At 37.9% G+C, this 15,593-nt stretch overlaps 1 protein-coding gene across 1 annotated transcript; it reads left to right on the top strand.

Annotated features, from left to right (window-relative positions):
* Window positions 1-279: 279 nt before the first annotated feature.
* Window positions 280-14,830, top strand: LOC113333535 (myosin-6-like). Its single transcript, XM_026579970.1, has 39 exons — window positions 280-822; window positions 2,082-2,210; window positions 2,346-2,489; window positions 2,798-2,943; window positions 3,033-3,192; window positions 3,332-3,390; window positions 3,504-3,663; window positions 4,352-4,501; window positions 4,626-4,762; window positions 4,879-5,025; window positions 5,140-5,241; window positions 5,687-5,744; window positions 5,829-5,930; window positions 6,451-6,488; window positions 6,685-6,811; window positions 6,897-7,064; window positions 7,166-7,297; window positions 7,404-7,513; window positions 7,596-7,656; window positions 7,919-8,096; window positions 8,269-8,474; window positions 8,626-8,745; window positions 9,244-9,342; window positions 10,033-10,269; window positions 10,390-10,529; window positions 10,714-10,831; window positions 10,919-10,957; window positions 11,060-11,143; window positions 11,227-11,397; window positions 11,504-11,659; window positions 11,742-11,930; window positions 12,340-12,474; window positions 12,571-12,641; window positions 12,717-12,819; window positions 12,945-13,001; window positions 13,173-13,229; window positions 13,319-13,399; window positions 13,490-13,572; window positions 13,936-14,830. The coding sequence occupies exons 1-39, from the start codon at window positions 820-822 to the stop codon at window positions 14,048-14,050; spliced, it is 4,572 nt and encodes a 1,523-aa protein (XP_026435755.1). The 5' UTR covers window positions 280-819; the 3' UTR covers window positions 14,051-14,830.
* Window positions 14,831-15,593: the final 763 nt, after the last annotated feature.

The raw sequence follows: 15,593 nt of genomic DNA, 5'->3' as shown, positions 1-15,593 counted from the left end.
CACATAGTCGGTCGATGTACGTTTGTTAGAAAGAAGATTACACAGTAATTATTACCGGATAGATAGATAGACAGACAGATGGACAGATAGTAGCTTTTAGGGGAGCTCCCTATATCCATTTCTCATACACAGTTTAATAAGAAAAGACAGAGGAAATGGCACTTTCCGTAATATACATAAATAAACGGGGGTAATTAAGTCAATATTTAATTAATGTTGGATTAACGTGTGAATGTTTTTTTCTCAACATGTAAGCTCAATGGGGGCTGGCTGGCAGCTATACAGACGAACCAGAAGAAGAAGAAGAAGAAGAAGAAAGGGGAGAGAGAAAACAGAAACAGAAGAAGAAGAAAAACAGAGGAGAGAGGGTGGAAAAAAAAAGTTTCTCCAGAAGGGGGACAAGGGTTTCTCTTCATCTTCTTCTTCATCCTCACACAGACCGGTCCGATTTTTTCGGTAATCGGGCTGGTGACGGTTTAATCCCGTTTTTTTTTTTTTTTCTGTCAGGGTTCATTTTTTTTGTTTTCTTCCTTTCAAATGAAACCTCTTTCAATCTTAGAAACCCTACTTATTAAATAACTACTGCATTTTCTATTGATAGAATTAGAAGCAGGGTTTTGGGATTTCATTTTTTTAGGGTTAAAATTTAGGAGGGAAAGTAAAAAAAAAGGAGAAAAAACAAGGAATTTAGGGATCTTGTAGGGGGAGAAACAAAATTGGATGATAGTTTTGGATATTGGATGATTCTTGTTAATGCACTAAGGAACTAGATCAAGAAGCAGCTAATTTTTGTTCCCGATCTGATCAAGTTCCTATTAAATGGTATGAAATTTTCATTCTCTTGTCTGTTGTTGGCGTTGATTTTTATAATTTAATACATTTTTGTGGTTTTGTTATATTGATCTATCGATCTAGGGTTAGTCAGAGCTCAAAACTGTTAAACTAATTGGACTTGTTGTAGTTCAATGTTGGAATTACTTTAAATGAGTCTAATCTAAAAGCTGCAACTTTTTCCCAATCCAGCTTCAAGTTGACCTAGAGTTGACCTTCAGCTGTGTAAATTAATTTTAAACGGTTATTTGATGTTGACTTGAATATGAAATCTTTAGAAGCTGAATTCAGATTCCTTTTCCTTGCTGTTGTTAGAAGACTTCTTGTAATTAGGCTATGGGAGCATATCTTTGCTAACTCTTACTGCTTCGCATTTTTCTACTCATTGCTCAGTCTTGCTCTATACTTTCCTGGTGATACCAATGGTTTCTATGAGAAAGTACAATGAGTTCCCCCCAGAACAACATGGCTGGGCATTTATACGTAGCTAGTAGCCTACCAATTTTCAATCTTCTTTTTGATTGTGGAGATTTCCATTTTCCCCGTGTCTCCTTCAAATACAAAATACAACTGAAAGTGCTAAACATGCACCTGAATTTTATAGCTGCATTTCACCTGATTCAATTTTGTTTCTCTTTTCTTTTGCGTCCAATACCTTTTCCCGAATAAGTGAATTCCTACCATATATTGTGCCTATGGTTAAGTATTGACCACAAAATTGGGAATTCTATTTGTAACTGTGATCTTGGATATCTAAAATGGATACCCATTCTATTCACGTTTGGACAGTTTAACTTAAGAGTAGAAATGTCATATCCGCAGTGTCACAGAGTCCCAGTCTTGATATGTCTGGATATCATCTGCTTGGACAGTTTAATTCTTTCAAATAGAAGATCATACTCACATGCAACTGCCCTTCTTCAAAACATCTACACTAAACGACTTTCAGAGGCAAAAACATGAAATTCTCTTGGTTTGCTGCTCAGACTTGGCATTCCTAACCGTTCTCATGTCCCTGAATACCTTTCTTTGCTTAACGGCCATCTGAGCTTCTTAACTCATCTATTTTTGTTTGTTACTGAAGCAAAGAAAATAGCATTCGCCTTTTGAATTCCCCATCTCCGTTCCTTTTCGATGTTTTTTTGCATTTCCTTATTCTAAATTGTGGAACCATGAAGTTCAGATTTTTTTTTTATTGCTGCCTGTTCAAGTATTTTGTGACCAGTGTGTTTCTTAATATCCCTTTCCAGGCTGCTCCTGTCAATATATTGGTAGGATCTCAAGTTTGGGTGGAGGATCCTGACGAGGCCTGGCTTGATGGAGAAGTTTTGGAGGTTGATGGTCAAGAAGTTAAGATCGATTGCACATCTGGGAAGCAGGTAAGTGATGTTACAAAGCCTTTATGATTATTTTATTTCCTTTCTTCTTGTAGGTTCAAAGCTGTCAATACTTCACAGTAAGACTTGCATGGGACTCGGTTATTCATAGGAAATGTGTTTCATACCATGCTACAGGTTGTCACAAACATCAAAAATGTGTACCCCAAAGATCCGGATGCCCCATCATGTGGTGTGGACGACATGACAAAGTTGGCATATCTGCATGAGCCAGGGGTTCTGCAGAACATAAAATCTAGATTTGATATCAACGAAATTTATGTAAGTAGTGCATCTATCTGTTTTTTGGGATGAATTTTCTGTTGCTAAATATGACACTACACTCCGAAGCCTTTGTTCAGTGTTCATTAGGTAGTAGATGTACTAAATGATGGATTTACAATCAATAAATGCTACTGTTCTCATGCTTGAGGCCTTATCTACATTTTGACAATTGTCAACTGGCTAACTTAGCCCTATTTGTATTTTTTAATATGTGGGCAATCCTTTTCTTCGGCATTAGTTCAATCTTTTAATACTTTTCCTACAATCTCAGCATAAAGAAACTAACATGCTCTTTGTGTCTCCAGACTTATACTGGTAGTATACTGATTGCCGTAAACCCTTTTAGAAGATTACCACATCTGTATGATAACCACATGATGGGACAATATAAGGGCGCTGCCTTCGGAGAACTGAGTCCACATCCTTTCGCTGTTGCTGATGCTGCATACAGGTGTTACTCTTTTCCCATTCTCACTCTTCTTTGACCTATTTATGATGATCCCTCTGAACTAAATATGAAATGTGATTCCCGTGGTGCAGACTAATGATCAACGAGGGGATAAGCCAATCTATTTTGGTAAGCGGAGAGAGTGGAGCTGGTAAAACAGAAAGCACAAAAATGCTTATGCGTTATCTTGCTTATATGGGAGGTAGAGCTGCTGCTGAAGGGCAGAGGTCCGTGGAGCAGCAAGTATTAGAGGTAGAGAGGGCTTCTCCTGTCCATGGAATGCATCTATATTTCTTGTCGCTTTGAATTTGTGCTTGGTTATAAATTAATCAGGTCTAGCTTCCTGTTCGCTTGGTATACACACTGACATTGTGCAGTACCTCTTTTGCAGTCCAATCCTGTTTTAGAAGCATTTGGCAATGCAAAAACTGTCCGGAACAATAATTCTAGGTGGGGGGTTCGCTACTATTGTTGATTTACTTCGCTTTATATCTGTATTTTTTATCAATTGCGATTTATTTGGTTAGTGTTTATTCTGAATTCCCTTTTTCCATCTGTTGCAGTCGTTTTGGAAAGTTTGTGGAACTTCAGTTTGATCAGAGGGGGAGAATATCAGGAGCTGCCATCAGAACTTACTTACTGGAAAGATCTCGTGTTTGTCAAGTGTCCGACCCAGAGAGAAATTACCATTGCTTTTATATGCTTTGTGCTGCACCACCAGAGGTAATTCATCTCGCTGTTCTGGTTTACATTCTTGCATGTTTCATTTAATAATCCACCATGTACTTTAGGGATCCTTTCTTTCACATTGAATGAGCTGAAACAGCTGAACCAGGTGTGAGATAATGCTTAGTGCTTACCTTGCAAGGAAAAATGTTAGTGATTTGTCGTTTGCAAGTTATATCCATGAATATAAGTTCACACTGTTGCTTTGATTGATCGATCGATATTTTCATATTACTTGTTTGTTGTATGCGAAACTATTTTTTCTTTTGCATGTGAATAGGTGGTCAGTGGTCTGTTTTTTTCTAAATGATTGTTCAACTGGCACGGTTTCTAGGTCAGTGAAACTATATTTTAACATGTGTACAATGATGGTTGAACCTGCCCCCTTTCGGCTGGATTCATATCATAAATGTGCGAGCAGGTAGCAGTCCAATGTTTACGACAAATGTTCACTTTCACAATCAATCCTAACTACCTAACGAGTCCGTTATATGTAGAGTAGATGATGGATGATTATTTCGTACCTGCTATGTGGAAGATGTGGATTTAGATAGAATCATAGAATCCATATATATGTTAATACGTGATTCAGGTTTCTGACACAGGTGGATGCAACAATGCTGATGTGTTAAGTGACTATGATAAATATCTAATTCTTTCTCTTTTTTTCCCCTCATCTCTCTAGGATGTCAAGAAGTACAAATTGGGAAATCCAAGAGATTTTCACTACCTGAACCAATCAAAGTGCATTGAGTTGGATGGGATAGATGATCCTAAAGAGTACCTTGCCACCAGAAAGGCAATGGATGTTGTTGGAATCAGTTCGGAAGAGCAGGTAACGTTTCGGTGTGTGTGTGTGGAGGGGTGGGGGATTATTGTATACTTCAATGTGGTATATGTCTCATTCGTTGTTCCCAGATCATTGCTCACACTGCCACTTAATTGCTGTGATCTTTCAGGATGCAATTTTCAGAGTTGTGGCTGCAGTTCTCCATCTAGGAAACATTGAATTTGCAAAAGGGCAGGAAATGGATTCATCTGAGCCGAAGGATGATAAGTCTCGGTTTCATTTAAAAACTGCTGCCGAACTTTTCCAGTAAGACCCGCTGCGAAGTTTTTTGTTGTTTTCTTACTTCATTCCGTTTAATTTGATATATTTGAATTTTAATGGTTCAATTAAGTGCAAATTATAAGCATGCGAGTTCGGCACAGGTGTGATGTGAAGGCTCTCGAGGACTCGCTTTGTAAACGTGTTATAGTAACTCGTGACGAGACTATTACAAAATGGCTTGATCCGGAGTCTGCCCTAGTTAGTAGAGATGCATTGGCAAAAGTTGCCTACACAAGGTTATTTGATTGGTGAGTTTCGTCATGTCATCTAAACGAACTACAGCAAAGTAATATTTGTGAATTTTGGTTGCTATTTGAGTATTTTATACTAGGTCATGTTGTATAATTAGTGGTTTCTCCCAGGCTTGTGACGAAGATTAATCGTTCAATTGGTCAAGATCCTGATTCAAAGCAACTTATTGGGGTGCTAGATATCTATGGATTCGAGAGTTTCAAGACAAACAGGTGCTTAACCGGTACGCTTTTTGTTTTCATCATTTACAGAGGTTAATTTCTTGCAGTTATACTGCATGAAAACCCTGTTTCACATGCGATGTAAGTGGCCCTCAAGGTACTTAGCCAATTGGGTCACTCTCCCGACCTGCCGGTTGATTTGTTTTCTGTATTATGTACAATGTGAAACAAATTCGATAAAATTTCTCATCGTAGACTCTAGCTTATAGTGATATGAAATATCGTCTGGGACTGTATTCTGCAACCCAGGCACACTGCTCTAGTTAAAGTTCGTAGGCGGTGGTTTCTAGCTTGAATTAAGTATAATGCTAGGAATGGCTAGCGCTTATGGATGCCTGTGTAGGGCTTATAGTAATTCCGAACTCCTTATTTTTTTTGGGAGATGGATGAGCATGTCAAATTTTAATGCTTACTTTTTTTTTTCCCTTTTGTGCAGCTTTGAGCAATTTTGTATCAATTTGACAAATGAGAAACTACAACAACATTTCAATCAGGTGCATGTCTGATATCTGCTCAAGGTTGATTATACAGTGTCACCAGCTTTATAATATTTGCAATGCCTGTTTACTGGTCTACAGCATGTTTTTAAAATGGAGCAAGAAGAATATACCAGAGAAGAAATTGATTGGAGTTACATAGAGTTCATTGATAATCAAGATGTCTTGGATCTTATAGAAAAGGTAAATTTATTTGATTGTTTAACAATACCTCCTAGATTTGGTCTGACGTTTATTTTATTCTGAGGAGAGGGGGCAGTGGGAGGCAAATGCCTTTGTTATTCTTCTTGTTGGTTTCTGGTTCCCCCTCTTGTCTGTATGTGGTTCCCCCCTTGGTTTCTGTTTCCTTCTTTTTTCTGGTTTCCCCCCTTGTCTGTATGTGGCTTCTTTTTCTTCCATGTTTCCTTCTCTAGTTTTCTGGGAACTCAGGTTTCGTCCTTGAGCAGCCTGTGTACACATGCATCTCTTTAGTAGGCCATATATGCCAGTTATTTAAGGGAAGAAGAAATCTTCCTGGAGGCTGCTAGAGAAAACTTGAACCAAGACGTTTCTGTATTTTAGTATCATTGCCAATGGGTTAAATTTCATGGCTTTCCATTGTGGATTTGATAACATAAATTGGTGATTTGCTAGCCGTTGATTCTTATGTGATTCTTGATAATTTAAGTCTTCGGCTTTCTGATTGATCATTCTGTATTGTCAGAAACCTGGTGGAATCATCGCTCTTTTGGACGAAGCTTGGTACGTATAGAATATACCCTTTAATGTATTTATCTAGTTAGTCTATTGATTATATGGTAGTTGGTCAGTTGTATTTGTTCAACATACAGTCAGTGCCATACCTGTCTATTATATTGTGTTACTTATTATTCTATTGACATTCTTTTTGAAAGTTGACTATGTGAGACACTAATAAAGCTAAAATTTGTGTGTGTAGCATGTTTCCAAGATCAACACATGAAACATTTGCCCAGAAAATGTACCAGACTTTTCAGAAACATAAAAGATTCAGCAAGCCAAAGTTGTCACCTACCGACTTCACAATTTCTCACTATGCTGGCGATGTAAGTATTGAAGGCAGTGTCTTTTCTGTACTTGTTTGCCAAAACTGAGATTCATGAATTTACGCCCTTTTTATTCATTTCCCAGGTCACATATCAAACTGATTTATTCTTGGACAAGAACAAAGATTATGTTGTTGCTGAACATCAAGCGCTCTTGAGTGCTTCAGAATGCGCTTTTGTAGCTGGGTTGTTTCCACCTCAATCAGATGAATCATCAAAATCGAAGTTCTCATCTATTGGAACACGGTTTAAGGTACAGCATTAGCCATTAGCAGTGAATTTTCTGGGAGTTTCGACTTTGTTTAGACATGCACTGTTTGTTTCTTACACTATCTAAACCACATTGATATGCAGCAACAATTACAATCTTTGCTGGAGACATTGAGCACTACTGAGCCACATTACATACGTTGTGTAAAGCCCAACAACCTTCTCAAGCCAGCTATCTTTGAGAACAGTAATGTTTTACAACAGCTCCGTTGTGGGGTGAGATCTTTTTCTAAGCTTATTATCTTCTTCGTTTGAGTTCAATGTTGCTCCTGAATGTTACCTTCATGTGCTCACTGGTCGCGCCTAATCTATTCCTGTCCAGGGAGTTATGGAAGCGATCAGGATAAGCTGTGCAGGGTATCCAACAAGAAGAACATTTTGTGAATTTGTTGACCGTTTTAGCATCCTTTCACCCGATGTTCTGAATGGGAGGTACAATGATTATTCTATTTGTTATACAGAAGTTTTAGGTATAAATTTACACTCATGTATGGACTTCTCTTTATTTTGGTAGCTGTGATGAGGTCAGTGCATCTAAGAGACTTCTCGATAAGGCGGGTCTTCAAGGCTATCAGGTAGATCTCGTTCATTCATTAGCTATTTGTAAGAAGAGCTTTGGACCAACTTGAGCATTTACAGATGAACAAGTGATTTGAAAGTTTTTTAGATGATGTTGTATGGAAATTATGTAATAGCACAGAGGTTACAGACCGGTCTGGACTACTGCATGACATAACTATAGAAATACTGGTTCTTAGTTTTAACCACTCCAAATTGAAGCGTAGTCCCTTAATTACTTCTTGACTATTCTCTTGTTGATCCTTTCTAATACTGCAGATAGGGAAAACCAAAGTTTTCCTTAGGGCTGGGCAGATGGCCGAACTTGACTCTAAGAGGATTGAGGTGTTAGGAAGATCAGCTAGCATTATCCAGAGGAAAGTCCGATCATACTTGGCTCGCAGAACTTTTATCTCTATAAAGCGAGCAGTGATTGATATTCAGGCTGCGTGCAGAGGTTTGAATGCTTACCAGTTGCATATTGTTTATGTACATGTAGGTTTAAGATCTATATACGAGACTTCCTAGCAAGCTCAGTGTCAAGTAGGCTGCATATTGTTTCAACGCATACATGCAAGTAAATACTACGTCATCGATTTTGTGATTTCAGTTCCTTTTGCCAATTGTAGGACACGTTACTCGGCAACTTTATGGGAGTATGAGGAGACAAGCGGCGTGTATGAAGATTCAGAAAAACCTTCGCATGTATGTTGCATGTAAAGCTTACAGATCTTTGCGATCTTCTGCTATTTCAATTCAAACAGGTATTCGTGGGATGAGTGCTCGTAATGAGCTTCGGTACAAACGGCAGACAGAAGCAGCAATTATTATCCAGGTATAAGCCCACATGATAAGTGTTATGTTGAGACGTTGCATAGATTGGTTTGGGGAAGATTTGGTGTCTTAGGAGTTGTATACATTTATCATTTGCTTTTAAGTTTATCCTCATATTGTCTTTTTCTCTTGGATTATCTTTATTCTTCCAGAGTCGATGCCGTCAATATTTAGCCCGATTACAGTACACGAGGATAAAGAAGGCAGCCATTGTCACGCAATGTGCCTGGAGAGGAAAAGTCGCTCGTAAAGAACTAAAGAAACTTAAAATGGTGACATATTCTTTCTATCATTAATGTTTGGCCTCTCAAATTTTAGTATTATTGCTTCAACTGTTTGCTGATTTTTGAATAATCAACCTCTTATCGTTGTTTACAGTTTGTTAGTTTTTTCAAGTCTTGGTTGTATTATAGCTGACGTGTCCATATCCACTTCGTAATCAAAGAAAATGCAAGGTCGTTCACCGCCTGCTTCTCACTTGAACGAATATAAAAGTAGGACTTGAGAAATGGCAATCTGCTCATGCAAAAGAGGTGTCCTTAAGATCTCACAATAACTAGTCTCCCGGTCTTGCAAAAGAGGAAATAATCCTATTACAGAAGTGTTCACAGCTGTTGGGAAATTGTTTTGCTGTCTATGTCCTGTGCTCATTCCTGGCTTCTGATTTTGAGTTTAAGTGTGCTTATAATGGTTCTGCTTGATCTGCTTGTTTGCTTTTGATTTATATGGGTACTTTTAGTGTTTCTGATTATTTCTATTTTTCTGTTTAGGCCGCCAAGGAAACCGGTGCTCTCCAGGAAGCCAAGAATAAACTGGAAAAGCAAGTTGAGGAGCTTACATGGCGATTGCAGCTAGAGAAGCGGATGAGGGTAAATTGATTTACAAGTTCATTACTCTCTCTCTGCTATTGCTCGTTGCCTTCTTTTATTTATTAAAATCACATCTCTCTTTCTCTCTCTCATGCCAGTGACCTTGGTTTGAAAGACAGTTCACTGCTGTAACTTTTGATGAATATGGATGTATGTTAAACCTTCGAAATAGTTATGGCATTTAGAATAGTGCCGTCTAGAGCGGCTTAAGTTGCGGATGCCAATCACCTGATAATGAATTGATGACCAGTTTCACTTATTAACTGCTGAAGAAATTGTTTTGAGGAAGAGTGTAAACCGAGAGATGAATAAGTCACAATATTTGACTTTATTGTGAGTGTCTTAACGTCTTCTCAGTTAAGTTTGTGCGAAATTGGTGTAGAATAGAGGTGCAAATAAACCCGTCTATTTAAACCTTTCTTGTGGCTTTGCAGAGATTTTCTTCTTATTCCTTAAGTATTACTTGTGTAGTTTCCTTATCTCTAGCTTTTTTTGGACCATGCTTCAAATACATCGGCACATATTAGCTTACTCATTTTTTATCGTGGAGAACTTCTATGATACTGTACTCTTCTCTCTTTATTACTAGCTTGTGAACACGGTGTTGTAAACAGTCGGTACCTTTTTTTGGTTGCATACAGCTTTTACATCTTCTTGCTGACTAATGTTTCATCTCTTCTCTGGCTGTAGTCTGACTTAGAAGAAGCTAAAACACAAGAAAATGCAAAACTTCAATCTTCTTTGAAAGATATCCAATTGCAATTCAGTGAAACAAAAGAAATGTTGAAGAAGGAACGGGAGGCTGCTAAAGAGGCTGTAGAAGAGGCTGCTAAAATGGCTGCAGAGCAAGCTCCTGTTGTACAAGAGATCCCCGTGATCGACACTGAAATGCTGGATAAGCTTACTCATGAAAATGAGAAACTCAAGGTAATCCATTTTAGCATTGGAAATGTTGCGTGTCTGTTCTGGTAGACAGAAGTCAAGAGAGTGCACTGGTCATCTATTTTATTTGATATTTCTCTTTCTTTCATTGATTATTAATTGCAGGCTTTGGTAAGTTCCTTAGAAAAGAAAATTGATGATACAGAGCAGAAGTTCGAAGAAACAAACAAGCTTTGTGAAGAACGGTTAAAGCAGGCGTTGGATGCAGAATCAAAGATAATTCAGTTGAAGACAGCTAGTCAGAGGTAATTGTGATGACATGGTTACCTTGTAAATTTACTAAACGTTAGATTGATCTCACTAATGTAAATGAATGAGATTATATATTTATGCATTGAGCTAGTGGGTAGCTTTGGTATATCAATTCTGGTAATTCTCCTTTTAGTTACTCAAGTGCTGTGATTGAGCATTAGTATCTTCGTTTTGTAGTCTCCAAGAAAAGCTTTCTGACATGGAATATGAAAATCAACTACTGCGACAGCAAGGCTCATCACATTCTACACCTGTAAAGCGGATGTCTGAACATTTGGCAACTCAATCATCTAAGGTTCACATGTTTGTTTGTTTGTTTTCTTCTTTTTTTCTGGCTTCTCATTTTGAACTTAATGTGTGAGTTTGGGTTTTTTACTTGCAGAGTATGGAGAATGGTCACCATGAGAATGAAGACCATAAAGTAATTCAACACCCTACATATTGATGTTGATCCACATATCTGTTGCAAATTATGAAGTATACTTGGGTTGTGTGTCTAATTATGAGGTAATTGTTCCTGCAGGAACCATTGAGTGCAACACCTTCTCGCAGATTTGGAACAGAAGTTGATCAAAAACTAAGGAGATCCCAGATCGAGAGACAACATGTATGCATCGACAGTTGAAATACGTAATTTGACAACATTTTTTTATTGTTCACCATTATTTATGGAGTAGTATCTTGCTGCAGGAGAGTGTGGATGCCCTTATGAAATGTGTGACCCAAGATCTTGGTTTCAGCCAAGGAAAGCCAGTTGCAGCATTCACTATATACAAATGTCTTCTTCATTGGAAATCATTTGAAGCTGAAAGAACTAGTGTCTTTGATCGCCTCATTCAGATGATAGGTTCTGCGATCGAGGTAATAGGATGCTCTAATTAGAATCATTAGTCTTACAATATGTTAAAATTAAAAAGAATGATAACTAAAGTTGTGAGGATTCTCTTTTTTTGTTTTTGTTTTGCAGGATCAGGATAACAATGAGCATATGGCTTATTGGCTTTCAAATACGTCTACTTTGTTGTTCTTGCTACAAAAGAGTCTGAAGGTTGCCGGTGGAGTTGGTTCAGCTTCAATGCGGAAGCCGCCCCCTGCACAGTCATTTCTTGGGAGGATGACCCAGGTAACTATGATTTTTCTCACTTTTCCTTGTTCTGCTTATGAAAGCTCGCATTTCTAACTTAATATATTGTTGATTCTCACAGGGATTTCGTTCATCTCCTTCTTCTGCCAACATGGTTGTGAATAGCTTGGATGTTGTGCGCCAAGTTGAGGCAAAGTATCCTGCATTGCTTTTCAAGCAGCAGCTCTCAGCTTACGTGGAAAAGATATATGGAATTATTCGAGACAATTTGAAAAAGGATTTGACAACATCGCTCTCCTCATGCATCCAGGTAACTATGAACTTATGTATTTCTATATAAACTGCGTTTGGATACAAATTAGCACGATTTCTGCTTGGTAGATACAGAGGTATGCATGGGAAGTCGGTTTAAATTTCTAAAAGTTGCTTTAAAAGTGTGTTTTGCTTATGCTTATAGTACGTATGACTCAAAAAACGACTACTGGAATCATCATTACCACCCACAGGTCCTAACATTTCTCCTGAGATAGAGTCCCTGGCCGTTTTAAATGCTTGTTTAATAGACGGAGTACTAAATTATCAACCAAAACACTAAAAATAAAAATTATTATTGAAAAAGAAGAGAAAATTGAGCCTTGTGACATTTCTCATCTTTCCTAATTATGCTTCCATTTTTATGTCCATGTTGTACCTTTCAATAACGTGACATGAAAACTCAGGCACCAAGGACATCAAGAGGAAATGTACTGAGAGCGACCAGTCGATCGTTTGGTAACAAAGATTCTCCAACTAGTCACTGGCAAGGCATTATTGATAGCTTAAATACGCTCCTCGTAACACTGCAAGAAAACTTTGTATGAGACTTCTCTTTGAATCAGATGATTTTGGACGAGATTGACTATGTTTTTAGTGCATGGTTAGGCTCATGCATGGCTGTTATGTTCCTGCAGGTTCCACCAGTTCTTGTGCAGAAGATCTTTACTCAGATTTTCTCATATATCAATGTCCAGCTATTTAACAGGTTAGATCAGTTTTCTAGTTATCTTCATTTTTCTGTCTTGTAGATGGCTAAACATACTGTTGTGTGTTGCTGCAGTCTTCTCTTACGTCGAGAGTGTTGTACATTTAGCAATGGGGAATACGTGAAGGCCGGGTTGGCTGAACTAGAAATATGGTGTGGTACTAAAGCAAAAGAAGAGGTACGTAGTCATTCGATATGCTTCATATTGCCTTTATATATCTATGGCTCCATTTGAGTAGCCAATCTCTTTTGTTTATTTTGGAGGTTTTATGCTGTTCTGGCTGAGATTCCTTGCACATGCAGTATGCAGGATCATCTTGGGATGAACTCAAGCACATCAGGCAAGCTGTTGGATTCTTGGTACGTCAATACTGTTTTTAATTTGTGCGTCATGTAATTTTTTCTTGATCTCTGCAAAGCAAAATTTGCAGCTGTTTTTTTTATCTTCCCTGATAATAGTGTAGATAAATGCAGTAACATTGTTAATACTACTGTAGCACAGCTTATGTGGGTTGGATAATTGATGTGCAGGTTATACACCAAAAGTCTAGGATATCCTACGATGAAATTATAAACGACCTCTGCCCTGTATTACTCTGTTCTCTATCTCTCTTCCTGTCTTTCTCTTACCTTTTCTCTCTTGATTTGTTAACACTGGATTGATAATTTATCTTCAGATCCTGAGCGTCCAACAGCTGTACAGAATATGCACGCTGTATTGGGACGATAACTATAACACTCGGAGTGTATCCCAAGAAGTAGGTTCCAATTATAAATTTCTTTCTCCGTCTTCTCTTGTTATTTGGTATTTAGTGCCCATGTTGCTTAATCATGTTGTGTATCAAAAGGTCATCTCCAGCATGAGGGTACTAATGACGGAGGACTCTAATGATGCAGAAAGCAATTCATTTCTGTTGGATGACAATTCAAGGTGAAATTTCTGTTTCTTCCTAAATTTTACTATTGTGAAGAATCCAATTTTCACTGGTGAACACAGTAGTCCAATTTTCAATAGCAACTCAGGTGTCACAGGATCAGTTTCAGTTCTCTTAGTTTAGTATCCAAAATCTCAACCAGTTGACTAAGTCGAGTGTTTCTACAATCTACAGTTGGTTTGGTCGATCTTGAATAGGTAGACCCAGGACTAAAGCTAATTTATTATGCTCCTGTAAATAGTTGGTTTGGTCTTGAATAGGTAGATCAAGGACTGAGCTAATCTGTTATGCTCCTGTAAGACAGAATTTACCATCTAAAGTCTCAACCACTCTCCTAACATTCCCTTGTATCAATGCAGCATTCCCTTTTCAGCAGAGGACATGTCAAACTCATTGCAAGAGAAGGGATTCTCAGATGTCAAACCTGCACCGGAACTTCTTGAGAATCCAGCCTTCCAATTTTTACTCGAGTGAGACAGTGGAAACACAAGTATATCAGTTGGGTAAAAGCAGTGGCTGCCACTTTACAGAATTCGAGAGCAATTTCCCAGGTTTTTTCAGGTCTGCCATCTCATGATGTAAAATCTCCTCACCAATATATATATATATATATATATTTCTGGTTTTACCTCCATGTATGTTTCTCTAAGATCCCCTCCTTTATCATCAACACATCCTCCATAAGCCATGGCTGTAAAATTATTCTTTACATCTGGATTTGTAAAATTCCTAGTGGGTTCAGATAGTTACAAGGAGGGTTGGGTTTGGTTTGTTACCCTCCCACCAAGTGCGTTTTGGTGTTGCATTTTTTTTTGTCACAATTTTTTGTCTTTGGGTGCCTGGGGCAGCATATTCTTTGTAGTAGGACTAGGGAGGTTATAGGAGGCACAGAGGAAGAGGAATATTTTGCAATTTGTAATGTAGTGGGTGGTGGTGGGAACTGTTCTTTAAAACCCCCCTCCCATTTTTAGCTGTAATATAAAAGTTAAACACTAATTATATGAACAGAAATATTTATTTTAGGAGAATTCTTTGTTATTACACATCTTGTAATACAATGAAAATTTTAGTGGAGCGTGGCTTTGTGGAATAAGAAAGGAAATGATTCATGTGTTGCTGCTGCTGGTTATTTGTCTTTTGGTTCGTGGTTATTTAACTTTTGGTTGGTTATTCTTATCGTCTTATATTTTGTAATCATGTACTCGGCTCCGGATCGTCTGTTACCAGTAAGAGTATATCTGGTGGTGCCCCTTCCTTTCTGTGTGCCTTTATCATTTCTATGTAACTGTCTTGCCAGGCTGTCCTGTCTAACTGTCTAACCAGCCTGTCATTTCTATGTAACTGTCTTCCGCCATTAAAAACTCCGCACTTTTCTTGAACATCTTCAGTTTCTTGATTTTCTTTTTGAATATGTCTTGGAATCTTCAATTGTTAAAGTTCCTTTACATACAATTTCAGGTCTTGTAACTGCTGAACTTCAAGATCACAACAATATCACCCGGGAGGCTTTACTTTTACCTTTATTCAAGCGTTACAATGCTTTAGGTTACATTGATGGATCTAAGCAATGCCCTCTCAAATATGTTTATGCAATAAGAGGATCCGATGAAGAAGCAACAATTAATCCAGCATATACTTGTTGGTATGAGGAGGATCATACTCTCATTCTATGGATTCAATCACAATTAATCCAGCATATACTCCATGGTATGAGGAGGATCATACTCTCATTTTATGGATTCAATCGACGATTCTGAAAGTGTCGTATCCTATGTTGTTGGTCCATCTATATCCTTAGAACTACGGAAATCAATTGAAGAACGATTTGCTTCAAAAAAAAAACAAAATAAATCAACACACGTTATTCAATTGCGTACAAAATTATCTACCATGAAACAAGGTAATACCTCCATTACCTCTTATCTTAATGAAATCAAGAGGATTTCAGATCTTCTTTCTGCTGCTGGTTCTCCTATAAACAACAGTGAAATGGTGGTTAGTGTGTTGAATAGTTTAA

Source organism: Papaver somniferum, unplaced genomic scaffold (assembly GCF_003573695.1).
Source record: "Papaver somniferum cultivar HN1 unplaced genomic scaffold, ASM357369v1 unplaced-scaffold_133, whole genome shotgun sequence".
In the NCBI taxonomy this organism is placed as follows: Eukaryota; Viridiplantae; Streptophyta; class Magnoliopsida; order Ranunculales; family Papaveraceae; genus Papaver; species Papaver somniferum.
The sequence above is the reverse complement of the archived record's forward strand: the minus strand, read 5'-3'. Positions and strand labels throughout refer to the sequence as shown.

Coding starts and splice junctions, on each gene's coding strand:
- LOC113333535 (XM_026579970.1), top strand. Junction 8,746..9,243: donor AACTAAAGAAACTTAAAATG/GTGACATATTCT, acceptor TTTTCTGTTTAG/GCCGCCAAGGAAACCGGTGC. Junction 11,398..11,503: donor TGATAGGTTCTGCGATCGAG/GTAATAGGATGC, acceptor TTTGTTTTGCAG/GATCAGGATAACAATGAGCA.